Source organism: Balaenoptera ricei, chromosome 5 (assembly GCF_028023285.1).
Source record: "Balaenoptera ricei isolate mBalRic1 chromosome 5, mBalRic1.hap2, whole genome shotgun sequence".
NCBI lineage: Eukaryota > Metazoa > Chordata > Mammalia > Artiodactyla > Balaenopteridae > Balaenoptera > Balaenoptera ricei.
This window is the reverse complement of record NC_082643.1, coordinates 17,668,599-17,688,196: the sequence shown is the minus strand read 5'-3', so window position 1 is coordinate 17,688,196 and position 19,598 is coordinate 17,668,599. Positions and strand designations below refer to the sequence as shown.

The 19,598-nt window shown below is 35.5% G+C and overlaps 1 protein-coding gene across 5 annotated transcripts in view; it reads left to right on the top strand.

The window, feature by feature from the left end:
* Positions 1-19,598, top strand: part of STPG2 (sperm tail PG-rich repeat containing 2) — a 617,593-nt gene that overhangs the window by 329,231 nt on the left and 268,764 nt on the right. For 4 of the 5 annotated variants that reach the window (XM_059923912.1, XM_059923909.1, XM_059923910.1 and 1 more), the window contains one exon: positions 7,114-7,229. In XM_059923912.1, the coding sequence (XP_059779895.1) occupies positions 7,114-7,229 (116 nt within the window). Of the gene's footprint in view, positions 1-7,113; positions 7,230-12,578; positions 12,650-19,598 lie in introns of those variants that run through there. The other variant, XM_059923911.1, reaches the window with a different exon arrangement.

Below are 19,598 nucleotides of genomic sequence, written 5' to 3'. Positions count from 1 at the left end.
TGGAGCTTTTTCTTGGCATTGACATGGAGATCTCTGGGAGATTTTTGCTGTTTGGTAATACATGAGGCTGGGAGGTCTCTGGTGGACCAATGACCTGAACTCGGCTTTCCCACCTTAGAGGAACAAGCCTGACACCTGGCTGGAGCACCAAGACCCTGTTATCTACATGGCTCAGAATAAAAGGGAGATAAAAAGAAAGAAAGAAAGAAAAAAATAAAATAAAATAAAGTTATGAAAATAAAAAATTAAAAATAATTATTAAATATGATAAAAAATTAAAAAGTTATAAAAACAAATAAGAAATAAAGAAGAGAGCAACCAAACCAAAAAACAAATCCACCAATGATAATAAGTCCTAAAAACTATAGTAAGAAAAAAGAACAAAAAAAAGAAACAAAAAAATCGGACAGACAGAACTGGAAGAGAAATGGTAAAAGCAAAGCTCTGCAGACAAAATCACAAACAGAAGCATACATATACACACTCACCAAAAGGGAAAAGGGAAAAAATATAAATATATATCGTTGCTCCCAAAGTCTACCCTCTCAGTTTGAGATGATTTGTTGTCTATTCAGGTATTCCAGAGATGCAGGGTACATCAAATTGATTGTGGAGATTTAATCTGCTGCTCCTGAGGCTGCTCAGAGAAATTTCCCTTTCTTTGTTCGCACAGCTCCTGGGGTCAGCTTTGGATTGGCCCCACCTCTGTGTGTAGGTCGCCTGAGGGCGTCTCTTCTTTGCTCAGACAGGACGGGGTTAAAGGAGCAGCTGATTCGGGGGCTCTGGCTCACTCAGGCCAGGGGGAGGGAGGGGTACAGCTGCGGAGCGAGCCTGCGGCGGCAGAGGTCAGGGTGACGTTGCACCAGCCTGAGGTGCGCCGTGTGTTCTCCTGGGGAAGTTTCCCTGGGTCATGGGACCCTGGCAGTGGCGGGCTGCACAGGCTCCCGGGAGGGGAGTTGTAGATAGTGACCTGTGCTTGCACACAGGCTTCTTGGTGGCTGTAGCAGCAGCCTTAGCATTTCACGCCCATCTCTGGGGTCCGCGCTGATAGCCACGGCTTGCGCCCATCTGTGGAGCTTGTTTAGGTGGTGCTCTGAATTCCCTCTCTTTGTGCACCCCGAAACAATGGTCTCTTGCCTCTTAGGTGGGTCCAGACTTTTTCCCGGACTCTCTCCTGGCTAGCAGTGGTGCACTAGACCCCTTCAGGCTATATTCACGCAGCCAACCCCAGTCCTCTCCCTGGGATCTGACCTCTGAAGCCTGAGCCTCAGCTCCCAGCCCGCACCCTCCCCAGCGGATGAGCAGACAAGCCTCTTGGGCTGGTGAGTGCTGGTTGGCACCAATCCTCTGTGCGGGAATCTCTCTGCTTTTCCCTCTGCACCCATTGCTGTGCTCTCCTCCATGGCTCCGAACCTTGCCCCTTGCCCACCCCCTGTCTCCATCAGTGAAGGGGCTTCCTAGTGTGTGGAAACCTTTCCATCTTTACAGCTCCCTCCCATAGGTGCAGGCCCTATCCCTATTCTTTTGTCTCTGTTCTCTTACTTTTCCCTTACCCAGTTACGTGGGGAGTTTCTTGCCTTTTGGGGTGTCTGAGGTCTTCTGCAAGCATTCAGTAGGTGTTCTGTAGGCGTTGCTCCACATATAGATATATTTCTGATGTATTCGTGGGGAGGAAGGTCATCTCCATGTCTTACTCTTCTGCCATCTTGAAGGTCTCCTCCCTATTAATATCTTTATATCTACTCTGCTATTTCACTGTTTATGTTCATTGTCAATATTCTACGCTCCAAGTTTTTATTTTCTCTCCCACAGTGTCTTTTAAATGCCCTCTAATTTAGTTTCATTCATCACCACTCTTCTAAAGTTACATCCTATATACTGTACAGTCACCTCCCTATAAGTCTCCTCTTGAAATACTTGATATAGTAGACCTCTAACACTGTTCATATGCAAGGCATGGCATGTGATAGACACTCAAAATAAGTATTGGTTAACATGCAAATGGAGAAAAAAATAACCTCTCCCTATTTACTGTCTATAATGTTGTAGTAGCTAAATTTATTAACTAGACTGTTTCCTTCTTTGACTCTTCTCCTCCCTCTCTATGTGCAGTCCCCCAAGGTCCAGTCCTTAGTTATTTAGGTTTTCTCTCTCTGTGATCTTTCACTTAGAGAAACCTCAACTATTGCCTCTACATGAATAACTCCATTCTTTTTCTCCAGGCAAGCTTCCTCATGAGCTTCAGTTATATATCTATGATTTTCCTCTAGACACTTCTATTTGGATATCCTGCATCTTTTCAAACAGAATTGATTCAAAATCAAGCACAAGATATTCCTCTCCTCCTTCTTTCTGCATTTCTTTATTTCCATCATAGTATTACCTTTTTCATAGTCACTTTTCATTTTTATCTTCTTCTAGTCACTGTACATACTAAATGTTTATTGCATTTCTTAAAAATATTCTGAGTTGTTCTTCCTTTCCATTATCAATGTTAGTGTACTCCTTGTTAGTGACCCTGAAACAGACCATCTTCCAGTCATTTCATCCTGTACACTACTGCCAGAATTTATTTCTTAAACTATCTTTCTTCACGAATCTCCTTTAGTCAAAAACCTTCAAGAGCTAGACTATGGAAGTGGTTTTCAAAAACCTTTTTTTAAAAAAATGACTAAACAACTTCAGTTAAATAAAATCTTGTATGGGACCCAAACAAATAAAACAGTAAATCTGTAGTTGTTTTGGCTGAAAATATTTAAGGCCTCTTGTATTTGGGCTTTACCTACACATTGTCCCCTGGGCAGTTCTTTAGAATTTCTGGTACATTTTAGGATACAATTTGAAACCTATGGTCTCTAGTACAAAATCTTTATTTAGGATTTAGGCCCTGTTCCATTTAACCAATCTGTTTGCTACATAAAACTTTTTCCATGTAAATTTGTGCCTTGTCTTCTGTCATGTTTAGTGCCCAGAATGCTGTTAAACCACCTTTCTGCTTCTTTAAACCTTATTCGTATCCCCAGTGCAGTTCAGTCATCACCTCTTCACTGAACATGTGAATGAATATGTAGGAATAAAAGAGTTAGGTATCTTTTTTCACTATGTAGATAATTTTGAGGGAGTACTGTTTTCTTTTTTTTGGAAATTACTTCTGATTTGCATTTAATTATTACATACACAGAGGTCCGTGCAGGCGTATCTTGGAGATATTGCAGGTTTGATTCCAGACCACCGCAATAAAGCAAATATCCCAATAACAGGAGTCACAGAAATTTTTTGGTTTCCCAGTGCATGTAAAAGTTATGTTTACACTGTACTGTAGTCTATTAAATGTGCAATAACGTTATGTCTGAAAAATGCACATACCTTAATTTAAAAATACTTTATTGTTAAAAGATGCTAAACATCTTTTGAGCCTTCAGCAAGTCAGACTCTTTTTGTTGGTAGTTGGTATAGTGTCTTACCTTGATGTTGCCTGCTGACTGATCAGGGTGGTGGTTGCTGAAGAGCTACGTGGCCATGGCAATTTCTTCAAATAAGACGACAATGAAATTTGTTGCATCAATTGACTCTTCCTTTCATGAATGGTTTTTCTATAGCATGCATGCTGTTCAGTAGCATTTTACCCACCGTAGAACTTCTTTCAAAATTGGAGTCATTCCTTTCAAACCCTGCTGCTGCTTTATCAACTAACTTTATGTAATATTCTAAATCCTTTGTTATCAAAATTTCAACAGTCTTCATAACATCTTCACCAGGAGTAGATTCCATCTCAAGAAACCACTTTCTTTGCTCAACCATAAGAAGCGACTCCTCATCCATTATAGGTTTACCATGAGACTGCAACAATTCAGTCATCTTCAGACTCCATTTCTAATTTTAGTCCTCTTACTATTTCCACATCTGCGGTTTCTTCCTTCACTGAGTCTTGAATCCCTCAGTCATTCAACTTCTTCCAAACTCCTGTTAAGGTTGATATTTTCACCTCTTCCCATGAATTACAAATATTCTTAATGGCATCTAGAATGATGAACACTTTCCAGAAGGTTTTTAATTGAGCTTCCCCACATCTGTCAGAGGAATCACTCTCTATGGCAGCTAGATCCTTTTGAAGTATATATTTATATTTTGACTGCACCACGTGTCTTGCAGGATCTTAGTTCCCTAACCAGGAGACCAGGGGTCAAACTTGGGCCCCTCTGCAGTGGAAGCATAAAGTCCTAACAACTGGACTGCCAGAAAACTCCCAAAATATATTTATTAAATAATAAGACTTGAAAGTCAAACTGACTCCGTGATCCATGGGCTGCAGAATGGATGTTGTGTTAGCAGCCATAAAAACATCATTAATCTCATCACACATCTCCATCAGAGCTCTTGGGTGACTAGGTACATTGTCAATGTGCAGTAATATTTTGAAAGGAATCTTTTTTTCTGAACAGTAAGTCTCAGCAGTGGGCTTAAAATATTCAGCAAACCATGTTGTTAACAGATGAGCCATCATCCAGGCTTTGTTACTCTGTTTATAGAGCACAGGCAGAATAGATATAGCATAATTCTTAAAGGCCCTAGGATTTTTGGAATGGTAAATGAGTATTGGGGTCAACTTAAAGTCACCAGCTAATTAGCCCCTACAAAGAGAGTCAGCCTGTCCTTGAAGCTTTGAAGCCAGGCATTGACTTCTCCTCTCTAGCTATTGAGTTGGCCAAAAAGTGCCTTCAGTTTTTAAGTAAAAATAAAAGACACATTTTTCATTTTCACCAAGAACTTTACTGACCAACATATCTGCCCTTTTGTTCCACTACCTTCCTACCTTCTGCCATTTTTCAGGCAACTTCATAATTCCATCTTCCCCAAAATTTTATCTTTTTGAGCAAAGAACTGTTCCAGGTGCCTTTTACAGTCTTCCAGGGAATTGAAATTTTTTCCATTAAGAGAAGTTTGTAAAGACCAAAATAAGTGGAAATCCAAAGGTGAAATGTCTGGTGAATATGGCGGATGAATCAGGACTTCCCAGCCAAGCTGTAACAGTTTTTGCCTGGTCATCAAAGAAACATGTTATCTTGTGTTATCCTGATGGAAGATTATGCGTTTTCTGTTGACTAATTCTGGACGCTTTTTGTCGAGTGCTGCTTTCCGTTGGTCTAACTGGGAGCAGCACTTGTTGGAATTAATCATTTAGTTTTCCCGAAGGAGCTCATAATAGAGGACTCCCTTCCAATCCCACCATATACACAATATCACCTTCTTTAGATGAAGACCGGCCTTTGGTGTCGTTGGTGGTGGTTCATTTTGTTTGCCCCACGATCTCTTCTGTTCCACATTATTGTACAGTATCCACTTTTCATCGCCCGTCACAATTTAAGAACGGAACATTTTCATTACGTTTAAGTAGAGAATCGCATGCGGAAATATGGTCAAGAAGGTTTTTGTCACTTAACTTATGTGGAACCCAAACATCATAAGTGATTAATATAACCAAGCTGGTGCAAATGGTTTTCAACGCTTGATTTGGATATTTTGAGTTTGTTGGCTCTCTTCCATGTGGTATAACATTGATTGTTCTCAATTAATGTCTCGATTTGATAGCTGTCAACTTCAACTGGTCTACCCGACTGCGGAGCATCATCCAGTGAGAAATCTCCAGCACAAAGCTTCACAAACCACTTTTGACACGTTCAGTCAGTCACAGCACCTTTTCCATACACTGCACAAATCTTTTTTTTGCGTTTCAGTTGCTTTTTTACCTTTCTTGAAATAATAAAGCATAATATGCCAAAAATGTTGCTTTTTTCCTTCCATCTTCAATACTAAAATTGCTACAGAAAAATTCACCAATTTTGATAAGCCTTTTTTAAATGCACGCTGATATGACAGCTGTCACATACAATCTAACAAAATTGTTTTGAATGAAGTTAAAGACAACTAAGTGCTACTAGAGCCATCTTACGGAAAAAAACCGAATGAAACTTTTGGCCATCCCAATATGAAAGTCCTCGATGGCATCCTCTTCCAAAAGAGGGCTGTTTTGTCTACAGTGAAACTCTGTTGTTTAGTGTAGCCACCTTCATTAATTATCATAGCTAGATCTTCTGGATAACTTGCTGCAGCTTCTATATCAGCACTTGCTGCTTCACCTTGCACTTTTATGTTATGGAGATGGCATCTTTACTTGAACCAACATCTGCTAGCTTCAGACTTTTCATCTGTAGCTTCCTTACCTCTCTCAGCCTTCACAAAATTGAAGAGAGTTAAGGCCTTGCTCTGGATTAGCCTTTGGCTTAAGGGAATGTTGTGCCGGGTTTGATCTCTACCCAGACCACTAAAACTTTCTCCATATCAGAATTAAAGCTGTTTTGCTTTCTTATTATTCATGTGTTCACTGGAAGAGCACTTTTAATTTCCTTCAAGGACTTTTCCTTTGCATTTACAACTTAGCTGACTAATATTTAGTGCAAGAGGCCTAGCTTTTGACCTGTCTCAGGTTTTGGCATGTCTTCCTCACTAAGTTTAGTCATTTCTAGCATTTGATTTCTAGTGCCCCATGGTAGGGGTACTACTTGGCCTAATTTCAATATTGTTGTGTCTCAGGGAATAGAGAGACCCAAGGAGAGAGAGAGAGATGGGGAAGCAAGCAGAACACACACAACACTTATGAATTAAGTTTGCTATCTTACATGGGCACGGTTTGTGCTACCCCAAAACAATTACAATAGTAATATCAAAGATCACTGATTATATATTACCATAACACATATAATTTTAATAATGAAAAAGTTTGAAATATTGTGAGAATTACGTGAACAAATGCTATTAGAAAAATGGTGCTGATAGGCTTGCTAGAAGCAGGGTTGCTACAAACCTTGAATTTGTAAAAAACACAGTATCTGAAAAGTGTAATAAAGTGAAGTGCAATAAAATGAAGTATGCTTGTATTTTATGCTTATCATATTTCAAATCCCTGAACTGAATGACTTTAAGCATTCAAAAGGATGGGTTCAAGAGTGATGCTAAATTTAAATGTTAAGATAACAAATCTAAGAATAATATCCATGTGACCAAAATCAATAATTTAAAACATGCTTTATTATTTTTACATTTGTTTTCTCTTAGGGCCTGCAACATACAATCCTGTTTTAAAGAAATCTTGCTCCATACCCTTATTTGTTAAAGCATCAAATCGTTTTAAAGATTCCGAAGAGATTACTCCTGGTCCAGCGACATATGAGGTTTGTCAATGATATTTCTCTTTTAATAATAACACAAGAATGGAAAAATTTCCAGAAGGTACTGGAAATGTCTTCATTAAAGTCCTTTCCATATGTTCTATTTTTATTACTAACCAAAATCTTTTGGCTAAGAAAGGCTTTTTTAAAGATAAATTCTGACATTTCTGAAAGAATTATTTAAGAATTATTTAACAATTTATCTATAAATAGCCTCTACAGCACAAATATATATAATTTCTATATCCCTGCAACTCTAAATATTTACTTGTTTACATACACAAATTGAAAAAGAAATTTCCAAATGTTTATTGAAATCAAGAATTTATTAGAGTGCTCAGAAGAAGAAAGCCCTGTGGATCCAGTAAAACCAGGTATTGATCTTTTATTTTCTTTTAATAAATGCAGGTGGTTTAGATTCGTAATAAATAAATGTCTCATTATGCTTGGGGTCTTCTGATTGTAAGGAGGAGGTTTAAATAAACTGTAGCGTTTTAGAAATTGTGTTCACTCTAGGCTTTTATTCCCCATTTGGTGGGAAAAGGTTTTCCTGTTGGCTTATAGCAATTAATTTAAGAGTGCAAACCATAATGAATGTTCTTATTTGGGTTAGTTAATGACAAATTTATTTTTATTGACTGTATGTTTTTCTACTTATTCAAAATGTCATAATCCAAAGAATTTTTCAGCATCCTGTCAAAAGTACATTTATAATATAATATCAGAAAAGGAAGAAAAAGAAAATCAAATGAATAATGAAAGACTTGTTATTTTACTTGTTGGCTGTTGATTCCCCCAAAATATCAGTTACTTTCTACTGATAAGCAAATCTAATTTTATAAGACTTACTTCACAAAAGGAAAATCTGCTAGACAGAGTCTTAGTAGTAGTTCAGAAGGTGAAAGTCAAGGGAGGATACATTATATATATATATATATATATATATACAGTGTTTTAGGGCCTTGGCTGTGTAATGTAAGGCAAGTCTTGCAAATTGGGAACTGATAGAGATTTGGCAAAGTTTATGACATATTTACCCTTGATTGTTGGGTACAATGAGGAAAGGTCTTTAAGCAAGTATTGATCAGTAAACTATTAGTCTTAATAAGTTGGATATTATAGATGTTCATTTGATCATATTAAATCATAGAAAATCTTTAACTGATTGCTTCCCCACTCCTTTTTAAAACTGGTTTTAATGGTGTCCGCAAATGATAAATGCCAGTAAATATGATGTTATACTTTTTCATTTTGTGCTACATTTGTCATAGAAGATGTACCCACTAGTATTCCTAGTATTTAAAGATGTTATTGCTTTTTCTTTCACTAAGATTTTATGATTTATATTTATATTTCCTTAGTCATTTATTGTGGAATATTATTTTCCATGTCAGAAAAAAACATTTATGGATTTAATAATGAGGTTTAATTAAGGTAATGCCTAAAATGTCAAACTAATATATTCATATATTATATAGTAGATATAATACTGCAGTAGAAGGTTAATTTTCTGTTGAGGACTATCTGTAATTTTTTGTCTTTCCAACACCACTTGTTTCTGTTAATAATTAAAAACATTTTTTGAACAAATAATTTTCTTTCATAATTTTTCTTCTTGAAAGGAAAAGTTACGTCTTTTTTTTTTTTAACATCTTTAATGGAGGATAATTGCTTTACAGTGGTGTGTTTGTTTCCGCTTTATAACAAAGTGAATCAGCTATACATATACATATATCCCCATATCTCCTCCCTCTTCTGTCACCCTACCACCCTCCCTATCCCACGCCTCTAGGTGGACACAAAGCACCGAGCTGATCTCCCTGTGCTATGTGGCTGCTTCCCACTAGCTATCTATTTTACATTTGGTAGTATATATCAGTCCATACCATTCTCTCACTTCATCCCAGCTTACACTTCCCCCTCCCACCTCAAGTCCATTCTCTACGTCTGTGTCTTTATTCCTGTCCTGCCCCTAGGTTCTTAAGAACCGTTTTTTTTTTTTTTTTTTTTAGATTCCATATATATGTGTTAGCATACGGTATTTATTTTTCTCTTTCTGACTTACTTCACTCTCTCTGACAGTCTCTAGATCCATCCAGTTCACTACAAATAATTCAATTCCGTTTATTTTTATGGCTGAGTAATATTCCATTGTATATATGTGCCACATCTTCTTTATCCATTCATCTATCAATGGACACTTAGGTTGCTTCCATGTCCTGGCTATTGTAAATACAGCTGCAATGAAGAGTGTGGTACATGACTCTTTTAAATTACGGTTTTCTCAGGATATATGCCCAGTAGTGGGATTGCTGGGTCGTATGGTAGTTCTATTTTTAGCTTTTTAAGGAACCTCCATACTGTTCTCCATAGTGGCTGTATCAATTGACATTCCCACTGACAGTGCAAGAGGGTTCAATTTCCTCTACACCCTGTCCAGCATTTATTGTTTGTAGATTTTTTGGTGATGGCCATTCTGACCAGTGTGAGGTGATACCTCGTTAGTTTTGATTTGCATTTCTGTAATGATTAGTGATGTTGAGCATCCTTTCATGTGTTTGTTATCAATCTGTATATCTTCTTTGGAGAAATGTCTATTTAGGTCTTCTGCCCATTTTTGGTTTGGGTTGTTTGTTTTTTTGATATTGAGCTGCATGAGCTGCTTGTATATTTTGGAGATTAATCCTTTGTCAGTTGATTTATTTGCAAATATTTTCTCCCATTCTGAGGGTTGTCTTTCCATCTTATTTATGGGTTCCTTTGCTGTGCACAAGTGTTTAAGTTTCATTAGGTCCAATTTATTCATTTTTGTTTTTATTTCCATTTCTCCAGTTGGTGGGTCAAAAAGGGTCTTGCTGTGATTTATGTCATAGAGTGTTCAGCCTATGTTTTCCACTAAGAGTTTTATAGTGCCTGGCCTTACATTTAGGTCTCTAATCCATTTGGAGTTTATTTTTGTGTATGGTGTTAGGGAGTGTTCTAATTGTCCAGTATTCCCAGCACCACTTACTGAAGAGGCTGTCTTTTCTCCATTGTATATTCTTGCCTTCTTTGTCAAAGATAAGGTGACCATATGTGTGTGGATTTATCTCTGGGATTTCTATCCTGTTCAATTGATCTATATTTCTGTTTTTCTGCCAGTACCATACAGTCTTGATTACTGTAGCTTTGTAGTATAGTCTGAAGTCAGGGAACCTGATTCCTCCAGCTCTGTTTTTCTTTCTCAAGATTGCTTTGGCTATTCGGGGTCTTCTGTGTTTCCATACAGATTGTGAAAATTTTTGTTCTAGTTCTGTTAAAAATGCCATTGGTAGTTTGATAGGGATTGTATTGAATCTGTAGATTGCTTTGGGTTGTATAGTCATTTTCACGATGTTCATTCTTCCAATCCAAGAATACAGTATATCTCTCCATTTGTTTGTATCATCTTTAATTTCTTTCACCAGTGTCTTATATTTTTCTGCATACAGGTCTTTTGTCTACTTAAGTAGTTTTATTCCTAGTTATTTTATTCTTTTTGTTGCAATGGTAAATGGGAGTGTTTCCTTAATTTCTCTTTCAGAATTTTCATCATTAGTGTATAAGAATGCAAGAGATTTCTGTGTATTAATTTTGCATCCTGCTGCTTTACCAAATTCATTGATTAGCTCTAGTAGTTTTCTGGTAGCATCTTTAGGATTCTCTATGTATAGTATCATATCATCTGCAAACAGGGACAGTTTTACTTTTCTTTTTTGATCTGGATTCCTTTTATTTCTTTTTCTCCTCTGATTGCTGTGGCTAAAACCTCCAAAATTATGTTGAATAGTAGTGGTGAGAGTGGGCAACCTTGTCTTGTTCCTGATCTTAGTGGAAATGGTTTCAGTTTTTCACAATTGAGAACGATGTTGGCTGTTTGTTTGTCATATATGGCCTTTATTATTTTGAGATAAGTTCCCTCTATGCCTACTTTCTGGAGGGTTTTTATCATAAATGGGTGTTGAATTTTGTTGAAAGCTTTTTCTGCAACTATTGAGATGATCATATGGTTTTTATCCTTCAATTTGTTTTATGGTGCATCACATTGATTGATTTGTGTATATTGAAAACTGCTTGCATTCCTGAGATAAACCCCACTTGATCATGGTGTATGTTCCTTTTAATGTGCTGTTGGATTCTGTTTGCTAGTATTTTGTTGAGGATTTTTGCATCCATTTTCATCAGTGATTTTGGCCTATAGTTTCTTTTTGTAACATCTTTGTCTGGTTTTGGTATCAGGGTGATTTTGGCCTTATAGAATGAGTTTGGGAGTGTTCCTCCCTCTGCTATATTTTGGAAGAGTTTGAGAAGGATAGGTGTTACCTCTTCTCTAAATGTTTGATAGAATTCGCCTGTGAAGCCAGCTGGTCCTGGGCTTTTGTTTGTTGGAAGATTTTTAATCACAGTCTCAATTTCAGTGCTTGTGATTGGTCTGTTTATATTTTCTATTTCTTCCTGGTTCAGTCTTGGAAGGTTGTGCTTTTCTAAGAATTTGTCCATTTCTTCCAGGTTGTCCATTTTATTGGCATAGAGTTGCTTGTAGTAATCTCTAATGATCCTTTGTATTTCTGCAGTGTCAGTTGTTACTTGTCCTTTTTCATTTCTAATTCTGTTGATTTGAGTTTTCTTTCTTTTTTTTCCTTGATGAATCTGGATAATGGTTTATCATTTTGTTTATCTTCTCAAAGAACCAGATTTTAGTTTTATTGATCTTTGCCATTTTTTCCTTCATTTCTTTTTCATTGATTTCTAATCTGATCTTTATGATTTCTTTCCTTCTGATAACTTTGGGGTTTTTTTGTTCTTCTTTCTCTAATTGCTTTAAGTGTAAGTTTAGGTGGTTTATTTGAGATTTTTCTTGTTTCTTGAGGTCGGATTGTATTGCTATAATCTTCCCTCTTAGAACTGCTTTTGCTGCGTCCCATAGGTTTTGAGCTGTCGTGATTTCATCGTCATTTGTTTCTAGGTATTTTTTTATTTCCTCTTTGATTTCTTCAGTGATCTCTTGGCTATTTAGTAATGCATTGTTTAGCCTCCATGTGTTTTTTTTTTTTTTACAGATTTCTTTCCTGTAATTATTATCTATTCTCATAGCGTTTTGGTCAGAAAAGATACTTGATATGATTTCAGTTTTCTTAAATTTACCAAGGACTGATTTGTGACCCAAGATGTGATCTATCCTGGAGAATTTTCCATAAGCACTTGAGAAGAAAGTGTATTCTGTTGTTTTTGGATGGAAAGTCCTATAAATGTCTATTAAGTCCATCTTGTTTAATGTATCATTTAAAGCTTGTGTTTCCTTATTTATTTTCATTTTCTTTGATCTGTCCATAGGTGAAAGTGGGGTGTTAAAGTCCCCTACTATTATTTTGTTAATTGAAAATTCTCTAGAAGGAATCAGTAGCAGAGTAACTGAGGCAGAAGAACGGGTAAGTGTCCTGAAAGATAAAATAGTGGAAATAACTGGCACAGAACAGAATAAAGAAAAAAGAATGAAAAGAATTGAGGACAGTGTCAGAGACCTCTGGGACAACATTTAAAGCACCAACATTCAAATTATATGGGTCACATAAGAAAAAGAGAAAAAGAAAGGGACTGAAAAAATATTTGAAGAGATTATAGTTGAAAACTTCCCTAATATGGGAAAGGAAATAGTCAATCAAGTCCAGGAAGTGCAGAGTCCCATATGCCATAAATCCAAGGAGAAACATGCCAAACACATATTAATCAAACTATCAAAAATTAAATACAAAGAAAAAATATTAAAAGCAGCAAGGGAAAGGAGCAAATAACATACAAGTGAATCCTGACAAGGTTAACAGCTGATCTTTCAGTAGAAACTCTGCAAGCCAGAAGGGAGTGGCAAGACATATTTAAAGTGATGAAAGGGAAAAACCTACTACCAAGATTACTCTACGCAGCAAGGATCTCATTCAGATTTGATGGAGAAATTAAAACCTTTACAGACAAGCAAATTTAAGAGAATTCAGCACCACCAAACCGCTTTACAACAAATGCTAAAGGAACTTCTCTAGGCAGGAAACACAAGAGAAGGAAAAGACCTACAATAACAAATCCAAAACAATTAAGAAAATGGTAATAGGAACATAACATATCTATAACTACCTTAAATGTAAATGGATTAAATGCTCCAAGCAAAAGACATAGACTGGCTGAATGGATACAAAAACAAGACCTGTATATATGCTGTCTACAAGAGACCCACTTCAGACCTAGGGACACATACAGACTGAAAGTGAAGGGATGGAAAAAGATATTCCATGCAAGTGGAAGTCAAAAGAAAGCTGGAGTAGCAATTCTCATATCACACAAAATAGACTTTCAAATAAATATTACCAGAGACAAAGAAGAACACTACATAATGATCAAGAGATCAATCCAAGAAGAAGGTATAACAATTGTAAATATTTATGCACCGAACACAGGAGCACCTCAATACATAAGGCAAATGCTAACAGCCATAAAAGGGGAAATCGATAGTAACAAAATAATCGTAGGAGATGTTTCTCTCATCTTTTATTTCTTATATAAGTGTCTTAGTTTTTGGAATACAGGTCTTTTGCCTCCTTGCGTAGGTTTATTGCTAGGTATTTTATTCTTTCTGATGTGATGGTAAATGGGATTGTTCCCTTAATTTCTCTTTCTGATCTTTCATTATTGGTGTATAAAAATGCACAATATTTCTGTGTATTAATTTTGTATCCCGCAACTTTAACAAATTCATTAATGAGCTCCAGTAGTTTTCTAACAGCATCTTTAGGATTTTCTATGTATAGTATCATGTCATCTGCAAACAGTGACAGTTTTACTTCCTTTCCAATTTTGATCCCTTTTATTTCTTTTCCTTCTCTGCCATGACTAGGACTTCCAAAACGGTATTGAATAAAATTGGCGAGAGTGGACATTCTTGTCCTGTTCCTGATCTTAGAGGAAATGTTTTCAACTTTTCACTGTTGAGCATGATATTAACTGTGGGTTTGTCATATATGGCTTTTATTATGCTGAGGTATCTTCCCTCTATGTCCACTTTCTGGAGAGTTTTTTTCAAAATGGGTGTTGAATTTTGTCAAAATATTTTTCTGCAAATATTGAGATGATCATATAGTTTTTATTCTCTAATTTGTTAATGTGGTATATCATACTGATTGATTTGTGGATATTGAAGAATCCTTGCATCCCTGGGAAAATCCCACTTGACCATGATGTATGATCCTTTTAATGGATTGTTGGACTTGGTTTGCTGGTATTTTGTTGAGGATTTTTGCATCTATGCAGAAGCTTTTTAGTTTGATATAGTCCCACTTGTTTATTTTTGCTTATACTTTTGATGTCATATCCAAAAAATCTTTGTCAAGACCAATGCTGGGAAGCTTTTCCCTATGTTCCTTCTAGGAGTTTTATGGTTTCTGGTGTTGTATTTAAGTCTTTAATCCATTGTTGAGTTAATTTTTGTGAATGGTGTAAGATAGGAGTTCTAGTTTCATTGTTTTTCAAGTGTGTATCCAGTTTTCCAAACATCATTTATTGAAGATAATATCCTTTCCCCCTTGTGTATTCCTGGTATCCTTGTCAAAGATTATTTGACCATATATGAAACAGGTCATTTCTGGGTTCTCAGTTTTTTCCATTTGTTATGTGCGTGTTTTTATGCTAGTTTTTTATTACTATAGCTGTGTGATGTAGTTTGAAATCACAAGAAGTGTGATGTCTCTAGCTCTGTTGTTCTTCCTCAAGAGTACCTTGGCCACTCAGGGTCTTATATGGATCCATACAGATTTTTGGATCTTTTTTTCTGTTTCTGTGAAAATGCCATTGAAATTTTGGTAGAGATTGTATTGATTCAACAGATGACTTAAGTAGAATGGTTATTTTAATATTACTGATTCTTTCAATCCACGAACATGGGATATCTTAACATTTATTTGTGTCTTCTTCAATTTCTTTCATTGATGTCATAATTTTCAGTGTACAGTTATTTTATCTCCTTGTTACATTTATTCCTAAGTATTTTATTAGTTCTTATGCTCTTATAAATGGGATTGTTTCCTTTATTTGTTTTTTAGATAGTTTTTTTGTCAGTTTATAGAAACATAATTGACTCTTATATGTTCATGTTTTTATTCTGCAACTTTACTGAATTCATTTATTATTTCTAACAGTTTTTTGTGTCATCTTTCGAGTTTTCTGTAAGTTTTTTTTTTTTTTTTTTTTTTTTTTTTTTTTTTTTATAAGTGGAAAGTGCTGTGGGAGCACAGAGGAAGGAGAGAATAATTCTGTTTGGGGATTTGGGTTTTTTTGTTTTTTTTTTTTTTTAATCTTTTATTTATTATTTATTTTTGGCTGTGTTGGGTCTTCGTTTCTGTGCGAGGGCTTTCTCTAGTTGTGGCAAGCGGGGGCCACTCTTCATCGCGGTGCGCGGGCCTCTCACTGTCGCGGCCTCTCTTGTTGCGGAGCACAGGCTCCAGATGCGCAGGCTCAGTAGTTGTGGCTCACGGGTCTAGTTGCTCCGCGGCATGTGGGATCTTCCCAGACCAGGGCTCGAACCCGTGTCCCCTGCATTAGCAGGCAGACTCTCAACCACTGCGCCACCAGGGAAGCCCTGTAAGTTTTTACAAACAGAAATAGTTTTACTTTTTCCTTTACAATTTGGATGGCTGTTATTTCATTTTTTGTCCAATTGTTCTGGCTAGGACTTCCAGTGCTATGTTAAATAGGAGAGGTTAGAGTGGTCATCATTGTCTTTTTCCTGATCTTAGCAGAAAAGCTTTCAACTTTTCACTGTTGAATATGATTTTAGATGTCAGTTTGTCATCTTTATTATGTCAAGGTACATTCATTCTATACCCAATTTGTTGAGAGTTTTTTCAATGAAAGAATGTGGAATTTTGTCAAACTTTTTCTGCATTGAGATGATCATATGATTTTTATTTTTTATTGTGTTAATGTGGTATATCACATTTATTGATTTGTTTATGTTGAACCATCCTTGCGTCTAAGGGATAAATCCCATTTGCTCATGGTATATGACCCTTTTAAGGTGCTGCTGAATTTGGTTTGCTAGTATTATGTTGAGACATTTTGCTTGTATGTTCATCAGGGATATTAGCCTGTAGCTTTTTCTTTTTGTAGCCTTCTTCTCTAGCTTTGTTGCCAGGGTAATGCTGGCCTCATAAAATGAGTTTGGGAGTATTCTGTCTTCTTCAATTATTTGGAAGAGTTTGAGAAGGATTGGTGTTAATTCTTTAAATGTTTGGTAGAATTCACCACTGAAACCATCCGGTCCTATTCTTTTGTGTATTGGAAGGCTTTTAATTACTGCTTCAATCTCAGTCATTAAGTTTTATGCAGATTTTCTATTTTCTTATGATTCAGTCTTGGTAGGTTGTATGTTTCTAGAAATTATTTATTTTTTCTAGATTATCCAGTTTGGAGGTGTACAGTTGTTCATAGTAGTCTCTTATGGTCCTTTGAATTCCTATAGTGTGAGTTGTATTATCTCCTCTTTCATTTATGATCTCATTTATTTGAGTCTTCTCTCTTTTTTCCTTTGTCTAACTAAAGGTGGTCAATTTTCTTTATCTTCTCAGAACACCAGCTCTTTGTTTTATTAATCGTTTCTATTGTTTTCTTGGTCTCTATTTCATTTCTGCTCCGAAATTTGTTACCTCCTTTCTTTTACTAACTTTGGACTTAGTTTGTTCTTCTTTTTCTAGTTCTATAAGATGTAAATTTAGTTTATTTATGACTTTTCTTTATTTCTTAATGTTGGCATTATAGGGCATTTGTCCCTATAAACTACTTTCAGTACATCCCATAAGTTTTGGTATGTTGTGTTTCCATTTTTTTGTTTTGTTTTGTTTTGTTTCAAGATTTTTTTTTCCATACTGCACTGCTTGCAGGATCTTAGTTCCGTGACCAGGGATTGAACCCATGCCCCCTGCAGTGGAAGCATGGAGTCCTAACCACTGGACTGCCAGGGAATTCCCTCAAGATATTTTTTGACTTCCCTTTTGATTTCTTTTTTGACCCATTGGTTATTTAGGAATATGTTGTTCAGTTTCCACATATTTGTGAATTTTCCAGTTTTACCCCATTATTGATTTCTAGTTTCATACCATTGTGGTCAGAAAGGATATTTTGTATGATTTCAGTCTTCTTATATTTGCGAAGGTTTGTTTTGTGACCTAACATGATTTCTCCTGTAGACTGTTCAATGTTCCCTTGAGAAGAACATGTTCTACTGCTGATAGATGGAATGTTCTATGTATGTCTGTTAAGTTCACTTGTCTAAGATGTATTTTAAGTCCATTGTTTCTTCATTGATTTTCTATCCTTTTTTTAAAGTACAGTATTGAAGTCCCCTACTATATTTGTATTGTTGTCTATTTCTCCCTTCAGATGTGTTAAATTTTTCTTAATACAGTCAGGTGCTCTGATGGTGGGTGCATATATATTTACACTTGTTATATCCTCTGGATGAATTGACCCCTTTATCATTATGTAATGACCTTTGTTTCTTTTTACAGTTTTTGACTTAGGGTCAATTGTATCTGATATGAATATAGCTATTCCTGCTGTCTTTTTGTTTCCATTTGCATGGAATATCTTTTTTCCATCCCTTCACTTTGAGCCTATATGTGTCCTTAAAAGTGAAGTGAGTCTTTTGTAGGAAACATATAGTTGGGTCTTATTATTTTTATCCATCCAGCTGCTCTATGACTTTAGATTGGATAATTTAATTCATTTACATTTAACTTAACTGTATATGGTAAGGACTTACTAATTCCATCTTATTGTTTCCTGGCTGTTTTGTAGTTTCCTTGTTTCTTGTTTCCTCTTTTGCTTAAGAACAGTGCTTGCATATGATAGGGACTCAATAAATATTTGTTCAATTTTTGAATGATTTTAACTTTTTTTCCATGCCATGTTACTAGTTAGATATTTTATAAACTTAATTCTGATCTTTAGTACCATCTACAACATTTTTAATTCTACTCTTGCATTTTTTTAAGGCTTTATTTTTTAAAGAGCAGTTTTAGTTTTACAGCAAACTTGTGAGCGAAATATAGCTATTTCTTATGTACTCCCTGTCCTGTACATGCATAGCTCCCCCATTATGTACATTACTCACCAGAATAGTACTTTTGTTTGTTTTTTTGTTTTTGTTTAACCAAGGATGAACCTACATTGACACATTATAACCACCCAAAGCCCATAGTTTACCTTAGGGTTCACTCTAAGTGTTGTATGTTCTGTGGGTTTGGACAAATGCATAATTATATATACCATCATTATAATATCATACAGAGTATTTTCACTGCCTTAAAAATCTTCTGTACTCTGCTTATTCATCTCCCTATCCATTATCAGTGGTTATCCATTGGCAACCACTGATAATTTCATTACCATGTGTGGCTACATTTTCCATCCTTAGTATATTATACATTTTTATAAAATTACGTTTGAGAAATAGTTCCACTGCTTAAATTTAAAAAGAAAAATTTAAAGCCACAGTTATAGAGAAAAGGTAGGTTCACTGGATTAAAAGAAAACTTAGTTTCAATCTCACTTCAGTTATTTAATAACTGAGATATAAGGATCAAAAACTACTAAAAATGTAGTACAAAATATGTACAAAAAAGCATGTATTGCAGTACTTGACAAATAGTTGATCTATAAATTGTAGTTATTGTTATTATTACTAGTATTTCATGGCCATATTCATTTATTTCTAGTTTATAAATATGAACCCAGTTTGGCCCAGGCTCTGAGAATCTAAAAATGAAAAATCTTTACTCTCAAATATGTAGCAATCTGGTGTGGATAAAAAATTATATAAATATTTTAATTATAATAAAATAATTATTAAATTGGAATAGGTGAAAGGTACCAAGATGTAAGTTAATCAGATGGAGTCAGGAAATCTTCAGAAAGCGTTTTATATGAAATATGAGATTAATGGGAGTTTTCTATTCATACAAGCTAAGGGAGCATGTTCTAGGCAAAATAAATGATATATGCAAACCCAAAGAGACACTAGAGAATAAAATACCTTTGGCAAGCTTTTATTGTCAGTATTGCTAAAATATAAGATGGATGGCATGACATTAAACATGTAAATAATATTAGATAAAGTATATTAAACAATATGCATGTTTGACTTTTTTCCCCTTAACTATAGGTAGACACTCATGATTTCTGAGTAGAGGTATACTGTTATATATTAATATAAATAAGCAAAACCCATTTTTAACTTCTTAATATTTTAAAATATTATTTTGCCTTATTTTCCCTTGATAAATTGCTAATAAAGAATGATAAAGTTGATTTAAA